The following is a 27,080-nucleotide window of genomic DNA, read 5'->3' as shown; positions in this document are numbered from 1 at the left end:
ATTCAATGCCCAGTCAGTGAGTCTTAAAGCAAAAAGTCAAACCTAAGAAAACTGTCTCCGTTGGCGAACCGAAGGAAGGGAGAGAGAGAGAGAGAGAGAGAGTGAAACTTGAAAGAATGGATGTGAAGAAGAATATAGTTGGAGTTGATCGCGGCGAGGTGATCGAGACGTGGCTGAAGAAACACCGTTTGATCTACACGGGAGCTACCAGACACCCTTTGATCCTCAGCATTCGAGATGGGACCGTCCATCTCTCCTCCTTCAAAAGATGGCTGGTAATTAAATTCTGCTTTAATTTCTTTCCAAATCATATACAGGAATAAACTCTCTCTTTCTTATTGACAATGGCCAAACTGGGTTTCCTTCCTTTACTTCAATTATTCGAAAACCGGTGCTGAAGATAGCGTTTGTTGAATGACTGTGCCACCAAACACCTGGTTCTGTATGGTGATTTATGTTTGAATATTAAAACACATTTAAAGCAGATTGGAAATTGAAACAAATGCAGGGGCAGGACTGCATATTTGTTAGAGCATTTGTCCCATTTGCAGCGAGTTTGCTGATAAAAGCTTGGAAAGAATCTGATAATAGAAGTGATCTGGATGTCTTATTGGGGGGTTTGGCAGCTCTCAACGATGAGATTGCTTGGTTTAAACAGGAAGCTGCCAAATGGGGTGTTCTGCTCTCTGAAATTGTTCCTCAGAAGACAAACGAAGAGTATTGCAGGTATATATACATCTATCTATCTATATAAATGTGTGTGTGTGTGTTACCATCATTCAGGGTCACTCTTGGTTTGGGAATAGAGACCATTATGCAATGCATTTAGTGTCGATGCCTAATATGATCAAGTGCAATTTTTATCGGCATTTCTTTGTTTTTGTGATTCTATTTGCAAACTACATTGTGATTGTCCTAGGTTTAATGTCCTTGGTGCTATATTAATAAATAGAGTTCGATTTCCATAAACAAATTTGTCAACTCTCTGACATATGTAAATATATGTATGTGTGTTTTGAGCTCCAGAAAGACAAAGGAAGAGTATTGCAGATACATATATGCTAGTGTGTGCGTGCGCGCCATTTTCTTGTTTTTTATTCAGGGCAGTCTTGGTTTGGGATATCATTTTGCATTGCATTTAGTGTCAGTGCCTAATAAAGATAAGATTTTTATCCGAGTAGGAATATGAATGAGTGCAGCTGTTATTCGCATTTATTTGTTTTTGGGATTCTATTAGTAAACCACACTGATTTTCCTAGTTGCATTGTCCTTGCTTCTATATTGTAAATTGGGGCTTTTTCCGCATACAAATTTGTCAACTATTTGTGTCAAAATCTGAAGGACTAGTAGTTATTTTAACACGTCAAGGAAATAACTCATTTTGCAGATTCCTGGAGAGTTTAATGAGCCCTGAAGTTGAATATACAGTGGCAATCACTGCCTATTGGGCCATAGAAGCAGTATATCAAGAGAGCTTTGCTCACTGCTTGGAAGATGGCTCAAAAACTCCACCAGAACTCCTTGAAACTTGCCAAAGATGGGGAAATCCGGGTTTTGGTCAGTATTGTTCTGCTCTTCGAAATATTGTCAATAGAAGGTTGGAGAGAGCGTCAGATGATCAGCTGAAAGAGGGTTTAGATGATGTGCTTAAGAAAGCTGAAGTAGTTTTTCTACGTGTTCTTGAATATGAAGTTGATTTCTGGAACATGAGCCGTGGAGATTCCTTGTGAACAACTCTGGTACTAACCAAATGCTGCAGATATATGCATCTCACATCCTTTTCCAAACAACATCTGTCAGCTTTGATTTCCCTATTTTTAATTTTTGTTTTTGCAAGGTTTTCGAGTAGACAATCCTTTTGATGTATAATTATATATCCTGTAAGATGTAACATGGCTATAAATGCATGCAATTCCATCATGGAAGTTTTCTACATATCGCTGAGATGATGAACAGCCTAGGGAATTCACTCACATTTGAGACAGTCAAAAAAACTAAAAGAACAACAAACAATGAACAACCCAAATACAAACCCTCTGAATTACCTCCAAGGATTGTAGACATAATGCCAATGACTAAATACAAACTAAATCAGCTCGATTAATGGTGGTCTCTTTTGTTTCTACACAGTTTTCTGAAATGTATTTGAGAAACAGGTGCATGTTTTTCAAATACTGGACCATTCTCATCTTTTCAGACATCAGAATTTCGTTTTCTGATTGCAAGGTCAAGTGGCTTTTGCTAATGGCAGAGTACTCTTTATAGCCTTCTACAAGTCGTTTCGCTACCAGAGCCTTTTCGTTTGCAAGGTCCACTATGCGTTTTTGCCTCCTTATCCTTGATCTCCTAGCTGATTCTCTGTTGGAAATCATTCTTCTTTTCTTCTTCTCGTCCACTGAAACACTTGGAGATTTGGTATCGAAACCTCTTGATGAACTTGCTGCAACTGAGGGGGACATATTTTCTAAGGCACTTTGCATTCCTAGAGAAAGTTGGACCAAAAAAGAGAATCTTTGATAATCAAAATTTTGGGGTTATTGAAAAAATGGTGAAAGAAGGTTTAAGAAAACAAGTAGAACCAATGTAACAAGAAAACTGACATAGAATGAGAAAAGATTTGAGAGAAAAGTGAGAGATAATTCATGTCAAGCTAAAATCATCAAAAACATGATGAAGAAATTTGATTGAATTAGAAAAAAAGATAAAAAACAAAGTTAAAACCAGAAAGAGTCGAATGCATAGTTGCAGAAAGATCCAGAAAAAGAAAGGTGGGGGATTCAAAAATTGTAGGGGAAGGCTATTTATAGAGGGAAAATAAGAAATGATGAGGTTTATCCATTTTTTTTGACATATGGAATTTAAATAAATAAAAGGAAGAAGGAATCTTTTCTGACAAAATATATATTAAAAGAATAAAATCTAGTCCAATCGAGTATTTGGTTTTGACAGTTGTATGCAATTCAGGTAAAGGAAATTATCAATTCTTTACAATTTTTATGTATTTTATAACAGTTAGCTTTGACTCCATTTTGTTAAGGATAAGATCGATAATCAAACCATCACAAGAATTGTGAAATTCCAATTTAGTTAATAAATTATCCTCTTTTTATTTTTTTCTAATGTAGGTGCTGTTTCTTGTAAGAGATAAGGGTCACAGGGTTGTTGAAGCACAAAACAGTTATTTATTTATTTATTTATTATTTTTTAAATGAATAGCACAAAACTGTCTTTTAGACCCATCAAAATCTCACAAGAAATGGATCTTTTTGTTAAAGTCTATTTTGGTTGATGTATATCCTTGTACATATCTTATCCAAAAGAAGAGATATCCAAATATAGGTAGATCAATTATTCAACTATAATGTGAAGAATTCAATAACAAATTCCGCCTTATTTGGGAAATTTTTTATTACTAGATTGATAATTAGAAAATATTCTGAAATATATATTATTACTAAGCGTGGAAAGTGTAAATTTGAATTGAAGCTCTTTTATGAATTTTTTTTTTTTTTTTTTTTGTCATAGTCTGAAAACCTTGTTAAAAATACAAAAATTTGAATATTAATCGGCTATCGATATAAACCTTTTATCAAGAATAATAACTTGTTCATTGTTTAACATAGTTTTTTTTTTTTTTTCTTTGGCAATATATTGTCTCAAATAAATTTTTTTTTTTTGGTTAAAGTATTATGTAATTTTTTACAACATAAAGTTATTTTAAATCTTAAAGACGTTAAAACACTTTGGACTCCACGTTTTTTTTACTCATTGCATCAAATCTTAAAAGAAAACAGAGCTTTTGCTCGGCTACCATTGATTTATAAACAAGTACAATGCACCAAGTGCAGGCATGGATTAACATATTAAAATGCTACTAAATGTCTGTGCATGTGAAATGTACTTTTTATTAATAACTATAATCATAAATAAATACCACAAATTCTTGTAGTATACGGCTAAGCAACCAATATTAGATGACGTATATGTGTTGGCCACTATCATTTAGAAATTTTTATCAAACAAGTATATAATTAATAATAGATAAACCTACCAATCTAACATTAGCTTGATCATTTGGAATTTAGCAAACCATTTCCATGCCAAAAACTCCAGCCTGACCATAAATGAAAGAACCTCCTTTTATGTTTTTCCTTTCAATAAATTGAGGATATTTGGCCATGGTCATAGCCCATCTCTTTTTAGTAAAAAAGACAACCTTAAGAAAATTAGTTAATGTAATATTAGGTTTACTCTATTTGTTATGAGGTCAATCGAGGGGTTCGAAATGTTACATGTATTTGTAATATATATTTTTTCCACGTAAAAAGCATCATAAGAAATAGGTTCACGGCGCTGTAATGATGTGGACGCTGATAAGGAAAAAGAAGAAGAAGCGGAGCTGCCAGGAGAAGACGCCAAGCCACGAACATAATACAGACTGTATGTAATAAAATTTTATTTGATTTTATTAATTTGTTGCTTAAAAAATGTACTTCACATTGTTAAAGTAATAAATGAAATTTTTTATTTTTTATTTATTATTTTTTTTTTTAATGATTCATAGTCATATATTTGTATATTGCTTGAATCTTGAAAGCTAGACTGCTCTGCCTTACGACTTTGAGATACATCGATATATATGAAATTATGAATGGGATGGTTTTAGCTTAGTTCCCAAGCTATTCAGCTGCTCCACATGAACAGCACAAAGTTTACAAAAAAGCCATAACTTTAGCATCAATTAAGTAACAAAAAGAAAGAAACACTATAAGAAACCCTTGATTTTAACAAGTTATGAGTTGGATACTGTATTAGGCCTGCTTAATTCGACACCAGGTATATAGAGTATTAGACACAAGGCCTTCTCAATTCTAGCTGCATAGTTTACAAGCTATAGTACTTGTAATGTTAACAAGCGGTGTAACAATTGAGAATTAAGGTCTAAGATGATGCTACACAGTCAGATATGGTAGTGATGTTGATTAGACTGTTAAAGAAGCTTGGGAATCTTATGGTCTTGATGACACATGGACAAATAATTCTGAATGCGAAGGCTATTATATTAACCCCTGCATGAACTATTTGCGCACGTTTCATCGGTGTTTCATTGGCAATGAGATATACAATGGATATGCGTCCACCAGGAATAAATGCAAACAAATTGATATTATTAATTAACTTTAATCTTAATGAACTTTTTGACCTCTGTGTTGTCGGAATAGGAATATTTATTATTAGCTTAAAAACAAAGCTAGTATTTTTGGTCCAATTTTCATGGCAAAAATTAGTCAAGTTAGCATTATCTCATCAGGAATAAATGTAAACTGATCCTGTTAACTTTGTTGAATTTATTTTTTGACTATATAGTTCCAAGAAGAAGATTGCTGATCTTGTTAAGCTTAAAGGCGAAAGCTAATAAGCTAGTATATATTCTCTAGGACAAGCTAGTATATCAGTTTTCTTGTGGTGTTGTTCTATGAGGCATAACTCCTAAAGAATCTTGTCAACTCAAAAGCAAAGGGCTTATATCTGCTATGCTCTTGCTTATTACTCCCATGTTTTTACTGGGCCAATCCGGCGTTAGTGTTCAGATTTCCCAAATATAATACCAGTTTACGGGTACCAAAATCCTTATATACATGATAACTAAATTTATATACAAAACCCAGTTTGAATTATCAGAAAAAAGATGGTTAGAAAGGAGAAATAGAGCCCTATGAAAATGAGACATACATATTGATCAATTTTGACTTTGATAATCCATTGGATACGAAGTTTACAACAATGACTTGAAAATACATACAAATTTTCTACTCATAGAGATTTGGCTTTAAAATGTAAAAACAAAAAACGTTTATCTCCAATGAAAAGGAAATCTATACATAAATTGTTCCATCATGAAAAGAGGCCTGCAAATGGCTTGTGAATATGGATATTGAAATTCAACGAACTTTCATCATTGTATCCATAATTTCCAAGTTTGGTATTTCCATTGTGGTTGCCTTTGTTGTCACCTGTTCGATTGGAGATATCATGGATGTTTTCCTGACCGCTATTATTCCAATGGCTGGGATAGTCATGATCATATCCTGGAGATGGAAGTGGTGGATAATATCCTGGACATGGCCGAAGAGGTGGAGGACAAAATCGTCGAGGTCGTCGTCGTGGACAGCACAAGTACTCTGGAGGTGGAGGTGGAGGAGGTGGAGGTGGAAGTGGAGGAAGACGACGATGATGACGATAAAAAGGAGGAGGAGGAGGAGGAATATCATAAATTAGAGGAGGAAGATGAGGAGGCCCATAGATGGGATGATGGGGTAGCTCTAAATAATCATCGTCATCGTCGCTGATAAAGTCCAACAATTCAGCTATTATTGGCATTTTCAAAGGCTTTAGAACAATAGAATTTTATTGCTTTCTTTGCCTTGCCCCCCTTTGAAATGTAATAACGAACTTGAATGGATATGTATCCTTATATAGGGTATTAAATAATATTGGAATATATATTGGAAAATAAATACGCATGTTATTTAGCTGATAAAATATGAGCTATAGCTTATGTGATAAGTGGCAATTTAACCATATACACAAAAAAAAGAAAATAAATAAATTAATTAAAAAAATATACACATACAGACATAAATATATAAAGAGAAAAAAGTGTAGTCATATATAAATTTTTAACTTATTAATATTTATTGTCTAAAATATATTTACAAGTTTAAAAAATTTGTAGATATTCGTATTATAAAAAAATTTCTATTTATGTAAATTTAAATATTTAATGTGCGTTCTTCTAGATAAAAATTTATCCATGATTTGCTAATGGAAGAATCACTGTGCAAATATATATTATCTATGTATATATGTAGTTTCCTATATATTATCTATGTAAATATGTAGTTTCCCCTTCATAAAAAATAAAAAAATAAAAAAAAAGTTGGATTTGAACAGAATCTTGCAAAAAAGTGAATTAGGAATTAAGAAAATTTGATATGAAAATAGTGAAATGGCAAGTTGTTAAATTAATGGTCATTTTTCCTTAAGATTTTATTTAACCCACCTAAAGGAAAAACTTCATCTAATTAAATCTAATGAACATGAAGATGTCTAAATTAATGGATTATACTAGAATGAACTATGTCTAAATTAATGATTATAAGTTTCGGATCTAAAATTTGTTTAAATGGTCTGTTGCGTTTTTCCACCATTGCTCATAAGTGTTTAAAATCCACTATAATTAATTCGATATTCATGCCTTGGAGGCCTAAAAATGCTGTTTGGTGATGCTTTTCGTGGATAAGATCTTCAATCTTGTGTGGTTCGAGGAGGAGAAATATGCCACTATTTCCACGAGCAATTGTTGAAATATTATTAATTTCAAAAGTTTAAGTTTATGAAATGTGTGTGTTAATTTAATTTATATTTTTCTTTAACATTCCCCTTCAAATGTAGGTCTGCCTTGTTTGAGCTTCTTTCTGTGTCTTTACATGTGTTTTTCAATATAGTATTAGAATCCAGAAATTCAAAAAATACTGGGTTCATAACTCAACAATTCCACCCTAAATAAATAAATAAATTAAACACATGTAAAAATTTAAAAAGAAATCTAAAAAAGACGGTCTACATTTGAAAGGAGTATTAGAGAAAAATATAAATAAAATAAAAATCCATCAGCTTAAGCTTTTTACATTAGTGGTATTTCATTGGCAATTACCGCGTTCAAACTCTCCCGTTCCCTGTAAAAAAAAAAAAAAAAATTTAAAATTTAAAAAATAATCATAAAGGCAAAGCTATTAAGCCTATTACCCTCCAGCTTTAATTATGTGTCAAAGTTTCCATTGGTCAGAAAAATATCAATGATATAAAAATCCAAAACGATCTTGTTTTCACCAAGTTTCGTTTTTATTAAGAGAAGTTACATTTTTTGCTAGTCGCCAGGGTTGTTGCACGAGGAACTTATGCCAAAGGTTAAACTTTTCTCAACTCTTATGAACTTTTGACCTTGTATATAGTTGCAGGAAGAGGAATATAAAAAGTACTAAGCTTAAAGGCAAAGCTAGTATTTTGCAATAGGAATATATGAAAAAGAAGAACAGAGAAATTTTAAGCACCTTTTTTTTTTTTTTTTTCCTCAATTTTGGTGCAATGCATTTGAAGGAAGAGGAATATAGAAAACCAATGTTTCTTTGTCAAGTTAATTTCTTTGTCTAAGCTAATTTCTTTTTCAAATAAGAAAGCAACTCATCATGCCAAGTCTTTGTAATTAAAGAGTGAAAAGACTGGTATATATTTCAAAAGTACATGGAAGTGCATTTGCAACAAGGTTGAGAATACAATTCATTATTCATATCGCATCTTCATGAACTGCTGAAGGCTATGTATATGGATGTGCAACACAAGCTCATGCGCTGCGAAAATTGCCTATTTTGACAACTCCATTATTGTTGCCAACATTATTTCCAGTTTGGTTTTCGATGCCATAGATCTCTTTCTGATTGCCATTTCTTATCTCGATGACTCCATTTCTGTTGCCTATGTTATTCCCAGTTTCGTTTGAAATATCATGAATATCTTGATCGTCATCACTGCATTCGATGATGACAACTCCATTATCATCACCAACATTATAGCCGGTTCGAGTTTCCACATTCTTCTGCTTTCGTTGATTGCAGTTTTCATGTTTGCTGTTGGTGCTGCAGCTAGGATTTTGCTGTGCTGGAGGGTTATTGGTTTCGGGAAGTGAAGTGCTAGCAGGACATGCGTCTGGAGCTTGTGCAGGAGCTTCATCGTCCTGAATTTCTGGTGGCTCTGAATCAGTGCTGCATGAGCACGACGAATGGATTATTGACATTGTGAAAGAGTCTTAAAAGCTAGATGGCTCTGTCTTACCACCTTGTGATATAACAAAAAGCTTTATATATAGGGGGTGGTTTAGCCTAACTTGCAAGCTATTGCCAAGTTATTCAGATTCCCCACATAAATAACACAAACTTAATTACAAAAAATAGCCGTAAGATTCACTAACTTTTGCATCAACGAAGTAACTAGAAGAAAGAAACACTAAGACACTAACCCTTTATTTTTTCAAGGTATGAATCGGATACTGTATATGGCCTGCTTGTAATTGGAAACCAAGTATATAGAGTATTAGGCAACAGCTTTCTCCATATCTAGCTACACAGTTAGCAAGCTATAGTGCTTGTATACGTTAACAAGCTGTGAAAATTGATAATTAAGGTCTAATATGCTGTGTTAATACAGTCATATATAGAACCAGGTTTCATTGGCTATGAAAAATAAAGTGAGTTTTGTTTCCACCAGGAATAAATGCAAACAAATTATATATCGTTAATTTTTTATGAACTCTGTTACATATTATCATAGTCGCAGGAAGATGAATACAGAATTATTACCCTTGGAGACTAATTGTTTGGCAATCAAGCAAGCATCATGATCACATGAGAGACAAATGTAAAAAGAATCTTGTTGACTTTCCTTGAACTTTTTTACCATATATTGTGGGAATAGGAATACAGTATAAGCTTTTAAAAAAATAGCCTGGTACTTTGCGCAAGTTTCATTGTTCAAAAAAAGAATCATTTATCAAGTGGAATTGTCCCATCAGGAATCAATGCAGACTGATCTTGCTAACTATCTTTTTTCTCCTCTTGGAACCAATACTGATCTTGTTAACTTGGTTGAACTGAATTTGTGCTTCAATTGTTCCGAGAAGAAGATTACTGAGTTTATGCTTGAAGGCAAAGCTAATATCTTTTCTAGGATTAGCCGCTACAATATTTCTCTAGTAGGGCTGTTCCATCAGGAATAAATGCTAAACAATCTTGTTAACTCCGAAGAAAACGGCTTATATAATCCTATGTTGTCACTAGACCAAAGCAATGTTAATGGTTTCCAAATATAATACAAGTTTACGGTTTACCAAAATCGTTATATACAATTTTACCCCCCAATAAAAAATCCTTGTATACAAAATAGCTCAGTTATATAGAAATCCCAATTTGAATAATCAGGAAGAAAAAAAAAAAAAAAAAAAAGATTGGTAGAAAGGAGAAGGCTATCAAATGAGACATATTGATCAATTTTGGCTTTCATCATCCATTGCATGTCTTTTACAATGATTTATACAGACAAGTTTTCAACTAGGTTTTAGCATTCAAAAATACAAAAAAGGTTCTCTCCAATGAAAAATAAATCAAAAATATTGTTCAAATGAAAAGAGGCTTGCTCTTGGCTTGTGCATGTGGATGTTGACACAATTTGAATGTGCTTCGTTGTAGCCAAAATTTCCATTTTTGGCAATTCCATTGTGATTGCCATGGTTGTGTCTAGTTCGACTTGTGATGTCATGGATATTGCGACCACTATTCCATTGGCTGGGATAGTCATGATATTCTGGAGATGAAAGTGGTGCATAATATTGTGGAGATGCCAGTGCATAATAACATTGTGGAAATGGTGCATAAAATGAGTAAACTAGAATCCTCCAATGGGTAAATAGATTTATGCTTAATTACTCTGCCTGATCTCTTCAAAGTATGATAGTCAACTTGGAAAAAATACTAGAAATGAAATCAGAAAAAAATACTAGTGCATGAAATCAGGAAAAAAAGTTCTTGGCTCTAACATTTCCAATACACAACAGGGTTGAGAATACATTGATCATTTATACCTTTGTGATAACACAAGCTTAAGCACTGGGGAATTTGCCTATTTTGACAACTCCATTCTCATTGCCTACGTTATTGAAAGTTCGATTTTTAATGTTATGGATCTTTTGCAGATTCCCAGTTCGTATCTCAACGATTCCATTTTTGTTCCCTATGTTACCCTCAGCTTGATTTCTGATACCACGGATCTTCGGTACTTCATCACTGCCTTCTATTATGACAACACCATTATCATTGCAAATGTCATAGCCAGGAGTTGGAGCAGATGCAGGGGCAGCATAATTGATATTTTGTGATGACTCTGAGCCATTTGTGTCTTTGCAGCTTTCAGGTTCGTCTTCTGTATGGTTTCCTCTGCCCATACAGAGAAGTCCTCGAGCAACGCCCTTCAGAGAGGTTGATACAGCCTTTGATGCTTTGTGGACTGAATCAATCATGTCTCAAGAGTCCCTAAACTAGATATTTTGTTTGGTTTTCTGAGATGGAGTATTGGCAGATGAGGAATATAGAGTTTAAGCTAAAGGAACGGTTAGTTATTACCTCGTTTCATTGTCATGATAAATTTTCTTTTCTCTGGTGGGGTAGTTCCATCAGGAACAAATTCAAAAGAATTTTGTTAAAAGCTATAATATATGCTTATCAATCATATATTCTCAGAAAAATCGTATACTCTCACTAGTCCAACCCGATTTTTTTTTCAGGTTTCCCAAATCAAAAAACCGGCTTCAAGAAGGATAGGAATGAAGTAGGTCGAGTACTAAAAATAAATCAACATCATTTGTCATCAATATTCCTTCCACCTACTTTCTTTAGTTTATCATCATCCTATCAAAATATGCAGTATTGCTATCAGAAAGGGACATAGCAGAAGGACATTTTCATAAATTCATATTGTTTATAAAGAAAGGCATGCATAACATAAACGCAGGGTACAATCATAGTTTATTTATATTTTAAGGTATATTATAGTTTATTTATATGAGCTTCTCATTGAGCTAGTCGTAAAATACGTAGCTTGGCATTTCCACAACTCATTCATCAAATCTTCCGAAGTTGCCAATCTTGACTGCTCCATTATGGTTTCCATGGTTGTCATCTGTTCGATTCTTAATATGGTGAATCTTTTGCTGACCGCTATTGTCATATTTTCCATTCCAGCTACCGGGATAAGCATGATATCCTGGTGTTGGCTGCGGTGGTGGATAATAACCCTGAGATGGTTGTGGTGGATAGCAATAGTGCACTGGAGGTGGAGGTGGAGGTGGAGGTGGAGGTGGAGGTGGAGCAGGGGGATATCCACAATATCCATGATTTGGAGGAAAAGGAGGAGGAGGAGGAGGAGGACAAGGAGGACAAGCTCCATAGTGGGGATATTGTGGCTGCACTGAACCAGTTAAGTACATGTTAAAGAAATGGCTTAGTGTCATTACGACAGGCTTAGAGGACTGGATTGCTCTGGCTTCCCACTTTGAGGTATAACACTAGCCTTTAATCTCAATTTTTATAGATGCAGGAATAGGAATCTGTTTTTTTTTTTTGTTTTGTTTTTTTTTTTTTTTTTTTTTTTTGCCCTAACTTTCAAGCTATCCAGTTAGTCCCACCTTGACTAAAAGTCTAAAAGCCACAAGATTCACTATAATCTAGAGACCTTAGCATAAACAAAGTTAACTTGAAGAAACTAAGAACCAATTGTTCACAGGATAAGAATTGGATTCTGCACAAAATGAACATAGAGTTGGCGCATTAATTGGAATAATATATAATATAGTTTGAGATTGCACGTGATTTTTATTAATATTGTTCCAAGCTATCTTGAAATTATCTTCTTTACTTTATGACATGACAAGCAACATGTATTCAATGTTGAACCTGTTTCAATTGGTAATAAATGTGTAATGCTACAATGCAGCATATATAGTTGTTCTATGATTAACTAAAAATTGTGTGAAAGTAGTTTGTGAAAAGATTAGGAAAACAAGTTTGCGTTGTAGTGGATTTAAAAGATAGAAGCCTACATGGGAATATAAAGGTTTGATTGGAGGGTGCATCACAGACCCATCTGACTTCTCTTGGCATTGGTTCCATGTAAATAGGAATTTCACCTTATAACATTAAGACAGGGGGATTCATAACCCTTTCAAGTTTTCCAACCAAAAACTGTAAAAATATTTTTGTTATTTTTCTTAAAGTGTATCAATTCAGTAAATATCTCCGTATGGCTGTGGATGTGATACATAGAAAGAACTTCAGGTACAGTTATATGCATGATACATTTACACTGCTTCTGTTGTCCTCAGAAGGGAAATCAAACTTGGAAATAGAAGAAAATCCAAAAATGTTACATAAAAGGGGAGCAGTAGTATTGTAATAAGCTGAAATAACCCACATTCTTTCTGCAGCAAAAATAAGGTGATACTTTTGGTTGTTTATTTGGGGAAAATACCCCCAAACTATTTCTCCAGTTAACATTCTTATTTCATGTATATCAAATTAAATCGGAAAATTATTTTGGTTGTTTGTAATTGTTTGATGGAAATTATTTTTGAATATTCTAGCAAATACGTATCTAATACTTAACAGCTTATAATGATCATAGATAACGTATTTAGTACATATATATCAAATGGTGGATGTATACATACTTCAGATTTCAGCTTACTTAAGCTATCAAAAGGATGTATACATACTTCAGATTTCAGCTTACTTCAAGCTATTATTTTAACATGTTTACTACATAAAACAGGTACAGAAATTAAGCAGCATCCTCCATTTACGCATGCCGTTATGGTATGCTTGATACAAGCTTAGACCCGACCAAAGTTGCCAATCTTGACAGCTCCATTGTCATTTCCTTTATTCTTTCCAGTCTTGTTCTTAATTCCATGGATCTTTTGCTGACCGCTGTTATCATACTTCCCATTTTGACGACCAGGGTAGCCAGAGGGATATCCGGGATATGGCTGAGGCGGATAGTATGGTGGCTGTGGCGGATACTGTGGTGGTCCTGGTGGTGGTGGACCATTGCGGTGGTCGTTGTTGTGGTTGTGGCCATTAGATCTGTCTTCAGGATGGTTATCTGTGAGCCAGTTGAGAATGCCTCGAGCAGTTCCATGGATAGCACCGTCCAAGGGGGCTAAAGGAAAGGTGACAACGTCAGCTATCCTGTGCAGGCTGTCGAACCCACGTTCCACACTATCTCTTACCTGATTTTTCACTTGTTTGCTTGTCATCGTCTCAGTTAGCTAGAGCCAAAGTGTTACTTTCTTTATTTGCCTTGTGTTCACTTTGAGGAACTTGGTTGTCTTTATATAGTTGCTGAGCCTGAAGAGGAATACGAGGTGTTCATATATATGGAAAGCTAAAGCCCCTTTAACATTCACATACTTTATAATTCAGAATCATGTACTTGAAAATCTGTTTTTTCCCAAAAGCATTGGATTTAAATGAATCTTGCAGGAAAAAAAAAATTATATATATATATATATATATATATAAATACATTGCTTCTAGAACATGTTATATGAAAAGTGAAATGTTTCTATCAATGGTATAGTGCTTCTATAACTATCAATAGTCTTACTTATTAATTAATATCATGGAAGAATAACTAAAAGTGGATTAGGTTGAATCTGAAATTTGTTTAAATAGTCTCTTTTTAGCTTCTTCTTCTTTCGTCCTGATGATTGCTAGTATCCACTCCTTTTAAGTCTATCTCATTCTAATTATTTGCTATTGTGACACTGAAAGGCCATCTTTTTATAGTTATAGGAATTTTATGGTTATAGGAACAGGAATTCATAATCTTCATAATCTTAAAGGCAATGTTATTACCTCCAGTTTTAACTCTATTTATCTACAAGTTAAAAACATCATTTTATAGTGGGGTTATCCATCAGGAATAAAAAACATCATTTTTATAGCGGAGTTATCCATCAGGAATAGATGCAGAAGAATCAATTATCTTGTAACTTTTGTGAACCTTTTGACCATTTGTAGTTTCAGGAAGAGGAATATGGAATTTGTTTAAGCTTAATGACAAATCAATTGGCCTTCACATTAACTCTTTGTCCAAGTTAATTAATTTGGCAATTAAGAAAGCATCATTTCTCTAGTCGGATTCTTCCATCAGGAACAAATGCAAAAGAAAAATCTTGTTGTTTTTCAAAAATATTTTGAAACTCTCTTTTATGGTTACAAGAAGAGGAATATAGAATATTTTTACCTCCTTTTCCATGATTTATTGTTTGTTCCAATTTTCTTCGTTAAGAAAGTATCATTTTTTTCATTAGTGGTAATGGTCTATCAGGAACAAATGTTGAAGAATCTTGTATAAACTCCAAAGCAAAGACCTTATCAATCCTAAACAATGGTTAACAAATATGTTATGATGGTAATCATTTATATGCCTGCATTGTTACTTTTTTACTTTAACTCAACCATTTTCCTACCTTCCTCCATTGTGTTTGCATACGTTTCACATTTGTTCTGCAGAGGTTAGGCGGTGTCTTCAGTATGGTTGACAATTCAAGTATCATAATTATTTGTTAAACATTTCAAAGCTGAGCGAATTTGCTATAGGATACTTTTCTATGTCTAGGCTCCATCTGAAACACAGCCTTTATTTTTTGGCATTATGTTTGATCTTAACCATCTCATAAAAAGTGCACATAATCTGTTTGCATATTTATCAAAGAGATTTCAAAGCACATACATACCGATGAGAGAAAAATGGGGAGAAGATAGAGTAGAGAACTAAGGGAAAGTTAACATTCTTATAATTACACATAATATCAAACTGCGGCTGAATATTATTTTGGATTGTTTGATGAAATTAACTCTGAATATCATATCAAAATACACAAAGAGATGCCTAGAGTCATACTTTAACAGCTATAATGTATATTAACACTTCAAGTTCAAGCTCTTATTTTAACGAGTTTACTACATAAAAGAGGTACAGATACTAAGCAACATCTTCCATTTGTACATGCCTTTATGGTAATATACTTGAAATCTTAGATCCGACCAAAGTTGCCAATCCTGACAGCTCCATCATCATTTCCCTTATTGTTTTCAGCTATAGTCTCACTGCCATGGATCTTTGGCTGACTGCTGTTATCATATTTCCCATTTTGATAACTTGGCTAGTCATAGGGATATCCAGCATTGTGGCAGATACTATGGTGGATGTGAACTTTTGCTGTGGTTATGGTTGTGACCATTGGCTCTGTCTTCAGGATTGTTATCAGTGATCCAGTTAAGAATGTCTTGAGAAATTCTATGGATAGCACCATCCAGAGGAGCTAAAGGAAAGGTAACAACATAAGCTATCCTGTGCAGTTTATCAAATCCATGTTCAACAGTGTCTCTCAACCGACGTTTCACTTCTTTGCTTGTCATTGTCTCAGTTAGATAGACCCAAAATATTGCTTTCTTTGCCTTGCGTTCCACATTGAGGAACTTGGTTATGCTTATATGGCTGCTGAAGCCTGATGAGGAATGTAAATGTTAACTCACAAACAAAATTGATTGCTTGCTGGTGTATGCCTTTTGCAACCATTGAATCTGTTGCTCATAACTTTGTGGACAACAACTAACTTTGTGGATCTGCAACCAATTATAGAATTTCTGCAACATATATAGGAAAATGACTCTTCTCATAAATTTATGTATTTGTAAATAAAAGATTTCTTCTGCAATGCAAAACAAAAGGTAGAGAGTTGACATCAGAAATTATTTCTTAAATTGCTTGTACATATACATATATACATTTACATTTATATATATATAGTTTGCTTTGACACAACTCTTTCTTCTTTGCCTTTGATTTGCCAAATCTGATTGCTTTAATTGCAGTTTCCTTTCTTTCCACTAGTTTGATTGTTGATATGAGAAATCTTCTGTTGACCGCTGTTATCATATTTGCCATTCCAGCGGCTGGGATAAGCATAATATGCCGGTGGTGGCGGTGGAGGATTATATCCTGAAAATGGCTGTGGTGGATAATAGTAATACCCTGGAGGTGAGGCAGGAGGATATCCACCATTAGTGGGAAGAGCTCCATGCTTAGGATTTTGTGGTGGCTCTAAACCATTATAGTGAATGTTCAACAAATGGCTACTTTTCATTTCGAAAAGCTTATATGCCTATATTTCTCCGCCTTACAACTTTGATATATAATATTGAACGTTGTCTGATTATATATGTAGATGCAACTGTAAGAGGAACACGAGGGTGGTTTTAGCTTCATTTTCAAGCTAATATTTTAGAATCTTGAATTATTAGTGCAGCCATTCCTTTATATTAGATTCTTGGAATTATTTCGCAAAAGCTTTCTAGCCAAAAACAGTTGCAACTTTAGTGACAAAAAATAACATTAGATGTACCAAAGTAAACGAGAAATTTTTATTTTATTGATTAAACTGAAATTATCATAGCCTATTGAAAAAGAAACTTCTTGCAGTTCACAAAGCTAGTTTCCTTATGTCATGGACATCATGTTACTAGACCCCTCATTTGATAATCTTCTCCAGCTCTTTCTGAAACCGTGCCATAGCCAAAAATGGCAAACAAATCATCGCTAAAGACCCATCATGACCTTTATATCTATGCTTTACATGATAACAACCCACAACATATGCTTTAGGAGGTCCACCATATTCCGCTTTACCATATCCAAAATCAACATCTCCATATCCAAGATGAGTTATATTAGAAACATAGTAATTCCCTCTGAGTTTATAACCAGGCCTTCCTTTAGTCACCAAAAAATCTGCAGCCGACCTAATATACTCTGCATCCATATTCTCTGTTTTGGTCTTTCTCACCAATTCAACCGCATATCCCAATGGCTTACCGCACAAATCTCCAGCCTTTGAAACTACAGAAGGGGAAGCAACAACAGGACCATAGTATCCTAAGGGCAGGTCCAAAGAATCTTTGCCTCTTCCATTGAATACGATGGAAACTTGGACAACCTCTTCTGGGTCCAAATCCAGTGCAAGTGTTCTGCATTTCCATATACAAGCCGTTATCAGCTCGAACTTGGTGGAGGAAGAAGAAAGATGTGGATGATGTGGAAGAAGATGCTTTCGAATCGCCATTATTTCATTGGGACCGAAGAAGAAACAGCGGTTGACCAATTGGGTCGTATCCATATCTATTTGATCATCGTTGATTCCTTGTTGGAATTCATGGTGGACACGAGTTATTCTTGGTGGGTTTCGAGCATCTAAAAGATCACGGTTCCAAACAGGTGGAATAGACGGATGTTGTGCTCCACATGCCATCTCTGCCCATGCGTTCATGAACAGAAGCAGCCCAAATCCATCCAGCATTGTGTGATTTAAACGTAGTGCTAAAATGAATCCTCCACATAAGAGTCGAGTGACCTATATACATAATTAACAAATGTTTTTATCTAGAAGTACATGTTTGTATGTATACATAATTTTGCCAAGACCGATTTATGATGGACAATGTTCGATTATATGTAATTCCAGTAATATAATATATAATTTACATGTAATTCAACATCAGGCATCAAACAAAACCACCTGCCATATAGGACCATATATCAATACCACCTGCCGTATAGGACCATATATCAATATATACGTTTATATAGCAAATTCTATAATGGTCAGCTCTCCACTATAACGTGGATGGATGCTAACCCATCTGATGTGGTGGGACCTTTAGAATAAATTGGCAAGATATCTTCATCTCATCACATGTGGTGGGACGTTTAGAATAATTTGGACAATGCACTCCCATGCTATATGCAAAATAATCGGCATAAGAAGGCCATGGAAAACAAGACTAAATCCTCACCTGAACCAACAACAAAGGAGAACCCAAAATATTGTCAGAACCTGGAACATTATATAGAACCTCATCAAGAAATGGAAATGGAGGTTGAATTGGGTGGCCTAGTTGATCAAGCTTGATATCTGCATCCGCTTCTATGAACAGGACCCCTTTACCATTGCAATCCACCATTAGCTTCCTGTCTGATCCTTCCTTGAGCCTTCCAGCTAACGGGTAGTAATACACTAGAACTCTACCGAGTGCTTCCCTGATCACCTTAACAGGGTCTTTCCCTCTATTATTCTTGTAAAACCAGATCATAGGAAACAGTATTCTATGCTCATCAATATCTGAGAGTTTCTTAACTTCTAGAGGTGTTGGCTTTGCAGGGACAACCACTTCTGGCTCACAGCGCTTCACTTGAAAAGTGGGTAGTTGAGAGTATTGAAAATAAGCTTGATATACATTGTTGAGTCCACTTGTCTTTTGTGATAGACATCGACTAAACAGAAAGCGTCTTACTAATGCCATTTTTATCCACTACAACTTGAAAGAAGATGGAAAAGAAGAGGATTAAAGATCCAATTTAGTGTTTAAAATGTGTTTGAGAGTTTATATTTATGTGTCCAACAGAATCCACCTAGACGAAACAAACGGTCACCACATTTGTGCCACAATAAGTAATTTAAGTTGTAGTACTTTATTTTGGATATTAGTTACCATATATATGATGACCAAAAAAGGAAAAGAGAGTTAATTAATTACCATTTATATGGAGATGTGAAAGCACAATTATAAAAGAATCTCACTCGAAAATTTTAATTGAAATGTTTGCGAATTTTATGGATTTGGATTGTTTCGAGCAAAATTTTGGTGCTTCTTGAAGCAGTGTTGGCATGTGGGCCCCACCTCTTTGTGAGATTGGGAGCTCTGCTTCGAGAACTATATAGTAAATTTATTCGGTTCTCTCTACCCAAATAAAGGATATAAAAGATAACGACGCGGAAAGCCAACTTGGAAATGGTGGGTCGATCTAGATAGGAAGACAAGATCTAGATATGAATACTATTATGATGAATTCCTATAAAAATGAAATCAATTATAAGATCAGTAATATTGCAAATGATGCAAAGAGGGTAAACTAAGGTTGAAGATGATGCAAATAGAGTTAAAAAGACTTGCATGTGTCGCGCACTTGTGTTTTTGACAACTGATTAACGTAAATTAAGTTTTATCCCAATAGAACAAACGGAATTAGAGGTTAGGGATAAAGTACCAAAAAATAAACGTTAGAGGGCCAAGTGCAAGTGATGGAAAATGTTGAAGCGCAATCATCTCAATAACCCCAAAATTTTGCATAATTCTCTATTATATCATTTAGATTTGATCTTTTGTTTTTCTTTCTTTCCCTTTTTTTTTTTTTGGAAATTAGATTAGTGTTACTTTTCATAAATTATTCAAATGTGAGTTACAAAATCTATTTATTTAGCCAAAAGAAATAAAACACCCACAAAAATCAAATATTAAACAAAACACAATATAATCAAATTAAAAAGCGCACTAATAAAATAAATAAATAAATAAGGATAACTAGTAATTGAAGAAATCCAAATAGAATACTAAAAGTTCCTATAAATATTAACTATATTAAATATTTATTAAATTTTGTTATGGAAATATTAAGTCATAAATATAAAAACATGAAAACTTTTCACTTGTTTTGGAAAGTTATCACCAATCTTTTAATATATAATTACACCAATATCTAATAATTAAACTAATTAAGTCTATAATTTTCTTTGCCAAAAAAAAAAAAAAAAGGTCTATAATTTAAATAATGTCTTATTTCTAACTACGATAATAGTGGAAGATTGGAGTTAGTAGAAACTGAACAGGTAATAATATAGATGACAGAACTTTTTTTTTTCTTTTTTCTTTTTTTTTTTTTTGCATTTTTGATTGCTTAAATTCCTCTTCCAAATGCAACTTTTTTAATTATAATGTTGAAGTTTGCCTTTTTGTATAGATGCATCTGGCAGAGGAATTTAAGCAATCGAACAAAAAAAACAGAGGTCTTCTCAGTTCTTTTAAAGATTACCCTAATATCATATAAGTCCATAAAAACATGTCTACAACTATGATATTTCAGTTTACTGAAGTTCTTATTTTAACCTTTTTTTTTCCTTCCAAATAAGAGATAGAGAAAGCAGCAGCATTTTATATTTATGCATGCGTTTTTTATTCTAGGACATAATACAAGCTTAGGAACCACCAAAGTTGACAATTTTAACAGCTCCAAAATTGTCTCCGTTATTGTTCCCATTTTGATTCTAATTAAAACGACCCATCTTGCCATATTTCCCACTTGGACTATTAGAGAAGATTCTGTTACTTTGCTATTACGCATGTATATTGTATTTTTTGTATGAGAATGATTTAATTCTGCTTTATTTCCTTCTATGGGCTTGCTGTTTGTGTGTGTATATATATATTACTGCAATCGATAACGTAAAATAAGCTTTTCCATTCAATTAGTCCATTCGTACTATGGTATCAGAGCATAAAATAAGCTTTTCCATTCGGTTGTCCATTCGTATTATGGACGGCTTGGATAACCAGAGGGATATCCAGGATATGGCTTCCCCGGATAGTTTGGTGGCTGCCTTGGATAATTTGGTGGTCCATAATAGTTCCATGGCGGCAGATATTGTGGTGGCTGCGAACCATTATTGCCGTGGTTGTGGCCATTAGATCTTCCTTCAGGATGGTTATCGGTGAGCCAGTTGAGAATGCATCGAGCAGTTCCATGGATAGCACCATCCACAGGGGCTAAAAGAAAGGGGACACAATCAGCTATCTGTATCGAATCCAAGTTCTACACTATCTCTCACCTGATTTTGCACTTGGTTGCTTGTCATTTTCTCGGTCAAAGCCCAAACCTTTCTGGCTTTCTTTGCCTTGTGCTCTACTTTGAGGTACTTGTTTTCCTTTAATACGTGCTGGAGAGGAATAAAAGGTGTTAGCTTTCAGGGAAATGATAAAGTTCCTCTCTATAGTTAAAATATATGATTTCTCTTCTTACATATTTCTCAGCTTGGAATCATGTTCTTGTTTGCCTATTTTGAAAGAAATGGATTTGGACGAATCTTTAAAATAAAAAATAAAAGTTATGTTGCTTTAGAACATGTAACAGGAAAAGTGAAATATTCAAGTTATCACTCATTCACCAAAAAGAATAAGACCAATATGTTGTCATTGTTTAGAATGCACTCTGCCCAAATCATTAGGTTTTGAGCTAATTGTTCAGAATAATTTGACAAGGTCTGTTATTAATAGAAAGCTGGATCTAAAAATCAATGTGAATTATCATATCCTAACTCAACGCAACCCAATTCTAAACTACATTTCAAACACGTGAAATTTTTGCTTACAGGATAATTGCTTCTTTTTCAAGTTAAAAGACACTTTTGTGTTAGTTGGAATTCAACATTAATTAGTATGAAATTCGTATATACAAGAATAATTTTTGGCCTGTCAGATACAACAACTAGAAAGGAAGCTTAGAAATTGAGTTTTCCATCTTTGCAATAAGATAAAGTAGCATTAGTATTTCAGAAAAAGTAGATAACAAGTTCTAACATCCTTCTATTACATTCAGTGCATTCTTGGCACTAATAATATTTCCCATAACACGACTGAATTGAGAAATATATTGATTATAAACCTTCATGAACAGTACTTTTCCCATGCACATTGCTAGGTGGCAGAAGCTCAATAACCACGGAAGTTGCCAATTTTGATAACTCCATTTTCATTGCCAACGTTTCTGCCAGTTCGGTTTTTAATTCCATGGATTCTTCGGGGATTTCCATTTCTAATCTCAATCATTCCATTTCTGTCACCTAAGTTATTACCAGTTCGGTTTCTAATACCTCGAACCTTCTCCTGATCACTGCACTCTATGATGACAAGTCCATTATCATTGCCAACATTATAGCCAGTTCGAGTTTTGATATTGTGTTTCTTTTTCTTATTGCTGTTTTCACCATTGCAGTTGATGCTGTAAGGATATGGATGAGCAGGTGTAGAGGCAGCATAGATGAGACTGAATGATGGCTCTGAACCATTTGCAGCCCTGCAGCATTCAGGTTGGTCAGCTGGATTGCTTGCACCGGCCCTGTTGAAAAATCCTCGAGTAACTCCCCTTATAGCACAACAGAAAGCATTCCAAGGGTTGGCTATGGCCTCAGATGCTCGGTGGAACGAATCAATCTGCATGTCTAAGAGGCTTAAACTAGCTATCTGTGAGGTTTTCTTTGATACAATTTGTGTGATCAGGAAGAGAAAATATAGAGTTTAAGCTTAAAGGCAAAGCTATTTCCTTCGCAGGATGAAACTATGAATTTGTCCAGAAAAGTATCAGTTCTCTAGTGGGGCAGTCACATCAAGAACAAATGCAAAAGAATCTTGTTAAAAGTTATATGCATATTAATTCAATTGTACTAATTTGTCCAATCCAATGTCAACTGTCAGGTTTCCCAAATTGGATGCCGGCTTAAAAGAAGGATAGGCATTTAACATTGATATTTGACAGATAATTTAAAGTAGATCTAAGTACAGCAGGAAATTCAACTTTATTTGATATTGAGCTTGAATATATGCCAACAACTTTTCTTTGTTGATCGCCGAATCAAGTATGGTGTGCGGTGTACATTGTCACAAAAAGAAACTGTACTGCTCGCAATGCCTGGCTTCTTGTTAACTAAAATATTTATGTACAGAACATACAGCTTATTAGAAAACTCAATTTGAAAATGTTCAGCAAAATGGGTTGGAGAATCCTCCTATAAGGTAAACCTGGGAAGGTTTGCCACAAGCTCAGAGAACTTCACCAAAATATATTAACTGGGGGAAATGAAAAATGATGCATATTCAATATGTTAACTTTCATCCACTGAATATGGTTTCATTAATTTAGCTCGAAATGTTTCCAACTTTCCTCCTAAATTGTGACTTTCAAGAAGCAGAGTTTATGTATATCAAAGGAAACTATTTAATGAAAAGAATTCTGATAAGAAAAGGAATATATATAATAAACCTCTTTCATAAATTCATATTGTTCTTACAAAGAGGCATGCATAACATAAGGTACAGTGCACCAGAGATTATTTAACATCGTCCTGAACTCTGTATGCATATATATACATATATGTATAGATATATATATATATATGTATATATATAACTTGATTGCCACTATTCATTCATTCTTCTTCATCTCTGAAATTGCCAATTTTGACAGCTCCATTGTTATCACCTGTGTTGTCACCAGTTTTATTCTTGATATGGCGAATCTTTTGCTGACCACTATTGTCATATTTTCCATTCCAACGACCAGGATAAGCATTATAGCCTGGTGTTGGCTGTGGTGGATAATATACTGGAGGTGGCTGTGGTGGATAATATCCTGGAGCTGGTGGTGGTGGATAATAGTAGTACCCTTGAGGCGGATATCCAGCAGAAGGAGGTGGAGGAGCTCCATAGTTTGGATTCTGTGGTTGCTCTGAACCGTTAAACATGTTAAACAAATGGCATAATGTCATTGTGAAAGGGGCTTAAAACTAGATTTCTCTTCCTTACCACTTTGAGATATTACATCAAACCCTCTCTCATTATATAGATGCAGAAAGAGGAATATTTTTTAGTGTTATAGCTTAATTTCCAAGCTAGTATTCCCAAGCTTTTCGGATGCTCCACATATAAATGCAGAATTAACGCCATTGTCCGGCCCACATCTTCTAAAAGCTATAAGATTCACTACAATCTTCAGACCTTGCCATCAACCAAGTAACTCAAATAAGAAACACTTGGAAACCATTTATATGAAGCTGATATTATAAACTAAATAGTTTATTGCACAAGAAATGAGTTTTTGACCTTGATCTTCTACATTTACACTGATTTTACATTCCAGTCAACAATACATCCATGTTGAAGCTGTGACCATTGGTAATGCTAGATTTCAAAATAAGTAGTTGTAATGGTTGACAAAATCGCATGAAAAGTAATTCATAATGAGGCCAGGGAAAACATCACTTTGGTATGAATATAAGGTTGGACTAATCATGCTTACTGAAGCTTATGTGAGTTTGATGAAGGTTTTGATATTGTTACATTTTGGTCGGTCATATATTTATGATGCATACACGTGAAAATGACATTTACTAGAAAATACAATTACACAGATTCTGTTTCCTCATAAGCAAAATCAAACATGAGATTCTCTTATTGATAAATACAAGTGCATACTTGGAAATAGAACAAGAACAAAACAAAATCCAAAGCGTACATATATTTTCTTTTCTTGGTAAATTCCAAAGCTTACATATTACTTATAAGGGGAAGAGTATTATTGTATTCGGTTGAAATATCCCATGTTCTTTCTGCAGCAAAATTTAGGTTGTATTTTGGTTGTTTGTTGGGATAGAAAACCCCAAAGTGTTTCTCCAGTTCTGGATTCTTCTGATTCTCATCAAACATAGCAAACAAGTAAGTCTCTATAGGTCTACCAGGTCTCTTTGGGGTTCCTCCTCTAACATGACGAATCAAATTCGAGTAATAAGTCCTTGCATTATCGAAAGATGTCGCAGACCCTCCTGCCGATGGCCACCCACTTTCAGACACAACAACATCCAAAGCAGCCCATTCTCCAAGCCTCTCCATAGCAGAGTACAAAGAATCTAGCATTGCATCAAACAGGTTTGTGTATCCTCGCGAACCATCCCATACAACTACGGATGGTGAGCTTAATAAAGCATAAGGAAGAGAGATATCTCTTGGATTGCCAACATAGCTAAAGTATGTGTAGATATTAGCAAGTAGAGGTGCTCTTGCATATGATAGGTGGCCAATGATTGGCTCTAGATAGCGCCTAACATCATCTCGAAAAGCACCTGCTGATGGAGGATAGGAGTTCCCTATCAAAGTCATGTCGATTGCAATTGAAACTGCGATTTGATCCTGCAGACCTGCTGATCTAATTGCATTGAATACGTTCGTCAATGCAGGGAGAACAAATTGAGCATAATGAGATGTGCCTCCGTTAACAGGACTCACTTCATTCCCAACAGCAATGTACCTGAATCTGACACTTGGCCAGAAGCTCAACACGTTTCTTTGTACCCATGCATTTGCATTTGAAGGGTTTGCTAGGCTTTGAAGTTCTGAGTTTGGAACACCAAGCATGACTTCAATGTTGGAGCCTCTAAGAGCTTCCAGGGCAGCTCGATTGGGATCGTAGAGTCTCATTCTTCTGATGTTGTTTGACCTGTAAAGAGATATAACTTCTGATGCAGATGGTAGATTGTTTCCTAGCATTCCATAACAAACACCTACAGATTGTGCAGCTGCATTCATAAAATTAATTTGTTAGATCAACTTCCATTTGATTGAATTATGCAGAGTTAAACATGATCTGCACTAGTAAGAGCAATATGACTTTGTAATATTGATGAAAAATGATTAAAACTAAATAGGAAATCTTTTATTCAGGAAAATGACAACACCCTTATGGTATCAAACAACAGAAATTGTAGTTATAAACCCAAAAACAGAAAGGCAAACTTAATTATCTGCTCTCTAGGAATGACATAAAAAAGCTCCCAGTTAGCCTGCTTCAAGCATAACTTGAAGCCTGCTTGTCAGACTCCTTACAATAGATATGAATTGCTGTTTCAGGATTTGAGAAATTTATGCAGTTCTTAGAAAGAAGAAAAGTGATAGATATGCGTTAGAAAATAATGTTTTTACTATGACTATTGCCACCAAGACAAAAGAAGATAATAAAAAATAAATTATTACATCTTCTTTTATGCCAAAGTTAGGCAATATGTGAGTAAAACATATAATTACTCACAAGGCATTATAAGCATTTTGAACCAGTGAGTTATATTTGAGCTACATATGAATACATCGAACATTAGCTTGAGAATGCAACTACTCCGATTAAGCATCATTCTTAATACATGCTTTACTAAATAAAAAAGAAAATGCTTGACCAAATGAAAATGGAGAGAGGAAGAAGAAGAACAAACAAAACCTGTTATGCCAAAATTTGACATTACAAGTCCCAAAAGGAGCATTGAAGCAGCCATTAGAGATTTGTTAATGCTTGTTATAGAAAAGATAGCCATGGAGAAGAGCAACAAAGCAATTTGTTTCTAATCTTGCGTCTTGCACATAAATTAAAGTTCTCTATATATAGAGAGTGATATGAAACTTGTCCCTCCCAAAATATGATATGAAAAACATAATAATAATAATAATAAAGAGATTAGATTATTTGATATAATATGCCACTCTAATTTGATATGTTTCTTAGCAGCCAGCTTTTAACAATTCAATTCATGCTTATCTCTAAAAATTGTGTCTGTCATTTTCTTTTCTTTAGTCTGTGTGGAAATGTTTGCATTGGTTGGTAATTAAGCTTTTTAAAAAGAAAGAATGGATGAATTTTCCACCGTTGTATTAAGACAAAACAGAAGGCAAATAAAAGTTGGAAATTTGATAGAATTCTGCACC

The 27,080-nt window shown here is 34.4% G+C and overlaps 5 protein-coding genes across 6 annotated transcripts; 1 reads left to right on the top strand and 4 right to left on the bottom strand.

Annotated features, from left to right (window-relative positions):
- The first annotated feature begins 14 nt into the window (after positions 1-14).
- LOC107418978 (probable bifunctional TENA-E protein) lies at positions 15-1,935 on the top strand. 2 transcript variants are annotated; one of them, XM_016027686.4, is made up of 3 exons: positions 15-275; positions 509-726; positions 1,388-1,935. In XM_016027686.4, the coding sequence occupies exons 1-3, from the start codon at positions 117-119 to the stop codon at positions 1,728-1,730; spliced, it is 720 nt and encodes a 239-aa protein (XP_015883172.3). In that variant the 5' UTR covers positions 15-116; the 3' UTR covers positions 1,731-1,935. The 2 variants fall into 2 exon arrangements, with proteins under 2 accessions (XP_015883172.3, XP_048322056.2); XM_048466099.2 differs by having other exon boundaries at positions 136-275; positions 486-726.
- A 140-nt stretch (positions 1,936-2,075) lies between these two features.
- Positions 2,076-2,459, bottom strand: LOC107418952 (bZIP transcription factor 53). The gene has a single exon (XM_016027660.3). It carries the CDS (start codon positions 2,457-2,459, stop codon positions 2,076-2,078), a length of 384 nt encoding a protein of 127 aa, XP_015883146.3.
- A 10,799-nt stretch (positions 2,460-13,258) lies between these two features.
- Positions 13,259-19,069, bottom strand: LOC107418953 (alcohol acyl transferase 1 allele RGa-like). Its single transcript, XM_016027661.4, has 2 exons — positions 18,525-19,069; positions 13,259-18,082 (listed from the first exon to the last, which is right to left on the bottom strand). The coding sequence occupies exons 1-2, from the start codon at positions 19,029-19,031 to the stop codon at positions 17,204-17,206; spliced, it is 1,386 nt and encodes a 461-aa protein (XP_015883147.1). The 5' UTR covers positions 19,032-19,069; the 3' UTR covers positions 13,259-17,203.
- Positions 19,070-23,764: 4,695 nt separating this feature from the next.
- LOC107418954 (leucine-rich repeat extensin-like protein 6) lies at positions 23,765-24,103 on the bottom strand. The gene has a single exon (XM_016027662.1). It carries the CDS (start codon positions 24,101-24,103, stop codon positions 23,765-23,767), a length of 339 nt encoding a protein of 112 aa, XP_015883148.1.
- Positions 24,104-24,746: 643 nt separating this feature from the next.
- On the bottom strand, positions 24,747-26,874 carry LOC107418979 (glucan endo-1,3-beta-glucosidase, basic vacuolar isoform). The gene is made up of 2 exons (XM_016027687.4): positions 26,599-26,874; positions 24,747-25,906 (listed from the first exon to the last, which is right to left on the bottom strand). Exons 1-2 carry the CDS (start codon positions 26,690-26,692, stop codon positions 24,882-24,884), a joined length of 1,119 nt encoding a protein of 372 aa, XP_015883173.3. The 5' UTR covers positions 26,693-26,874; the 3' UTR covers positions 24,747-24,881.
- Positions 26,875-27,080: the final 206 nt, after the last annotated feature.

Source organism: Ziziphus jujuba, chromosome 11, assembly GCF_031755915.1.
Source record: "Ziziphus jujuba cultivar Dongzao chromosome 11, ASM3175591v1".
Lineage (NCBI taxonomy): Eukaryota > Viridiplantae > Streptophyta > Magnoliopsida > Rosales > Rhamnaceae > Ziziphus > Ziziphus jujuba.
The sequence above is the reverse complement of the archived record's forward strand: the minus strand, read 5'-3'. Positions and strand labels throughout refer to the sequence as shown.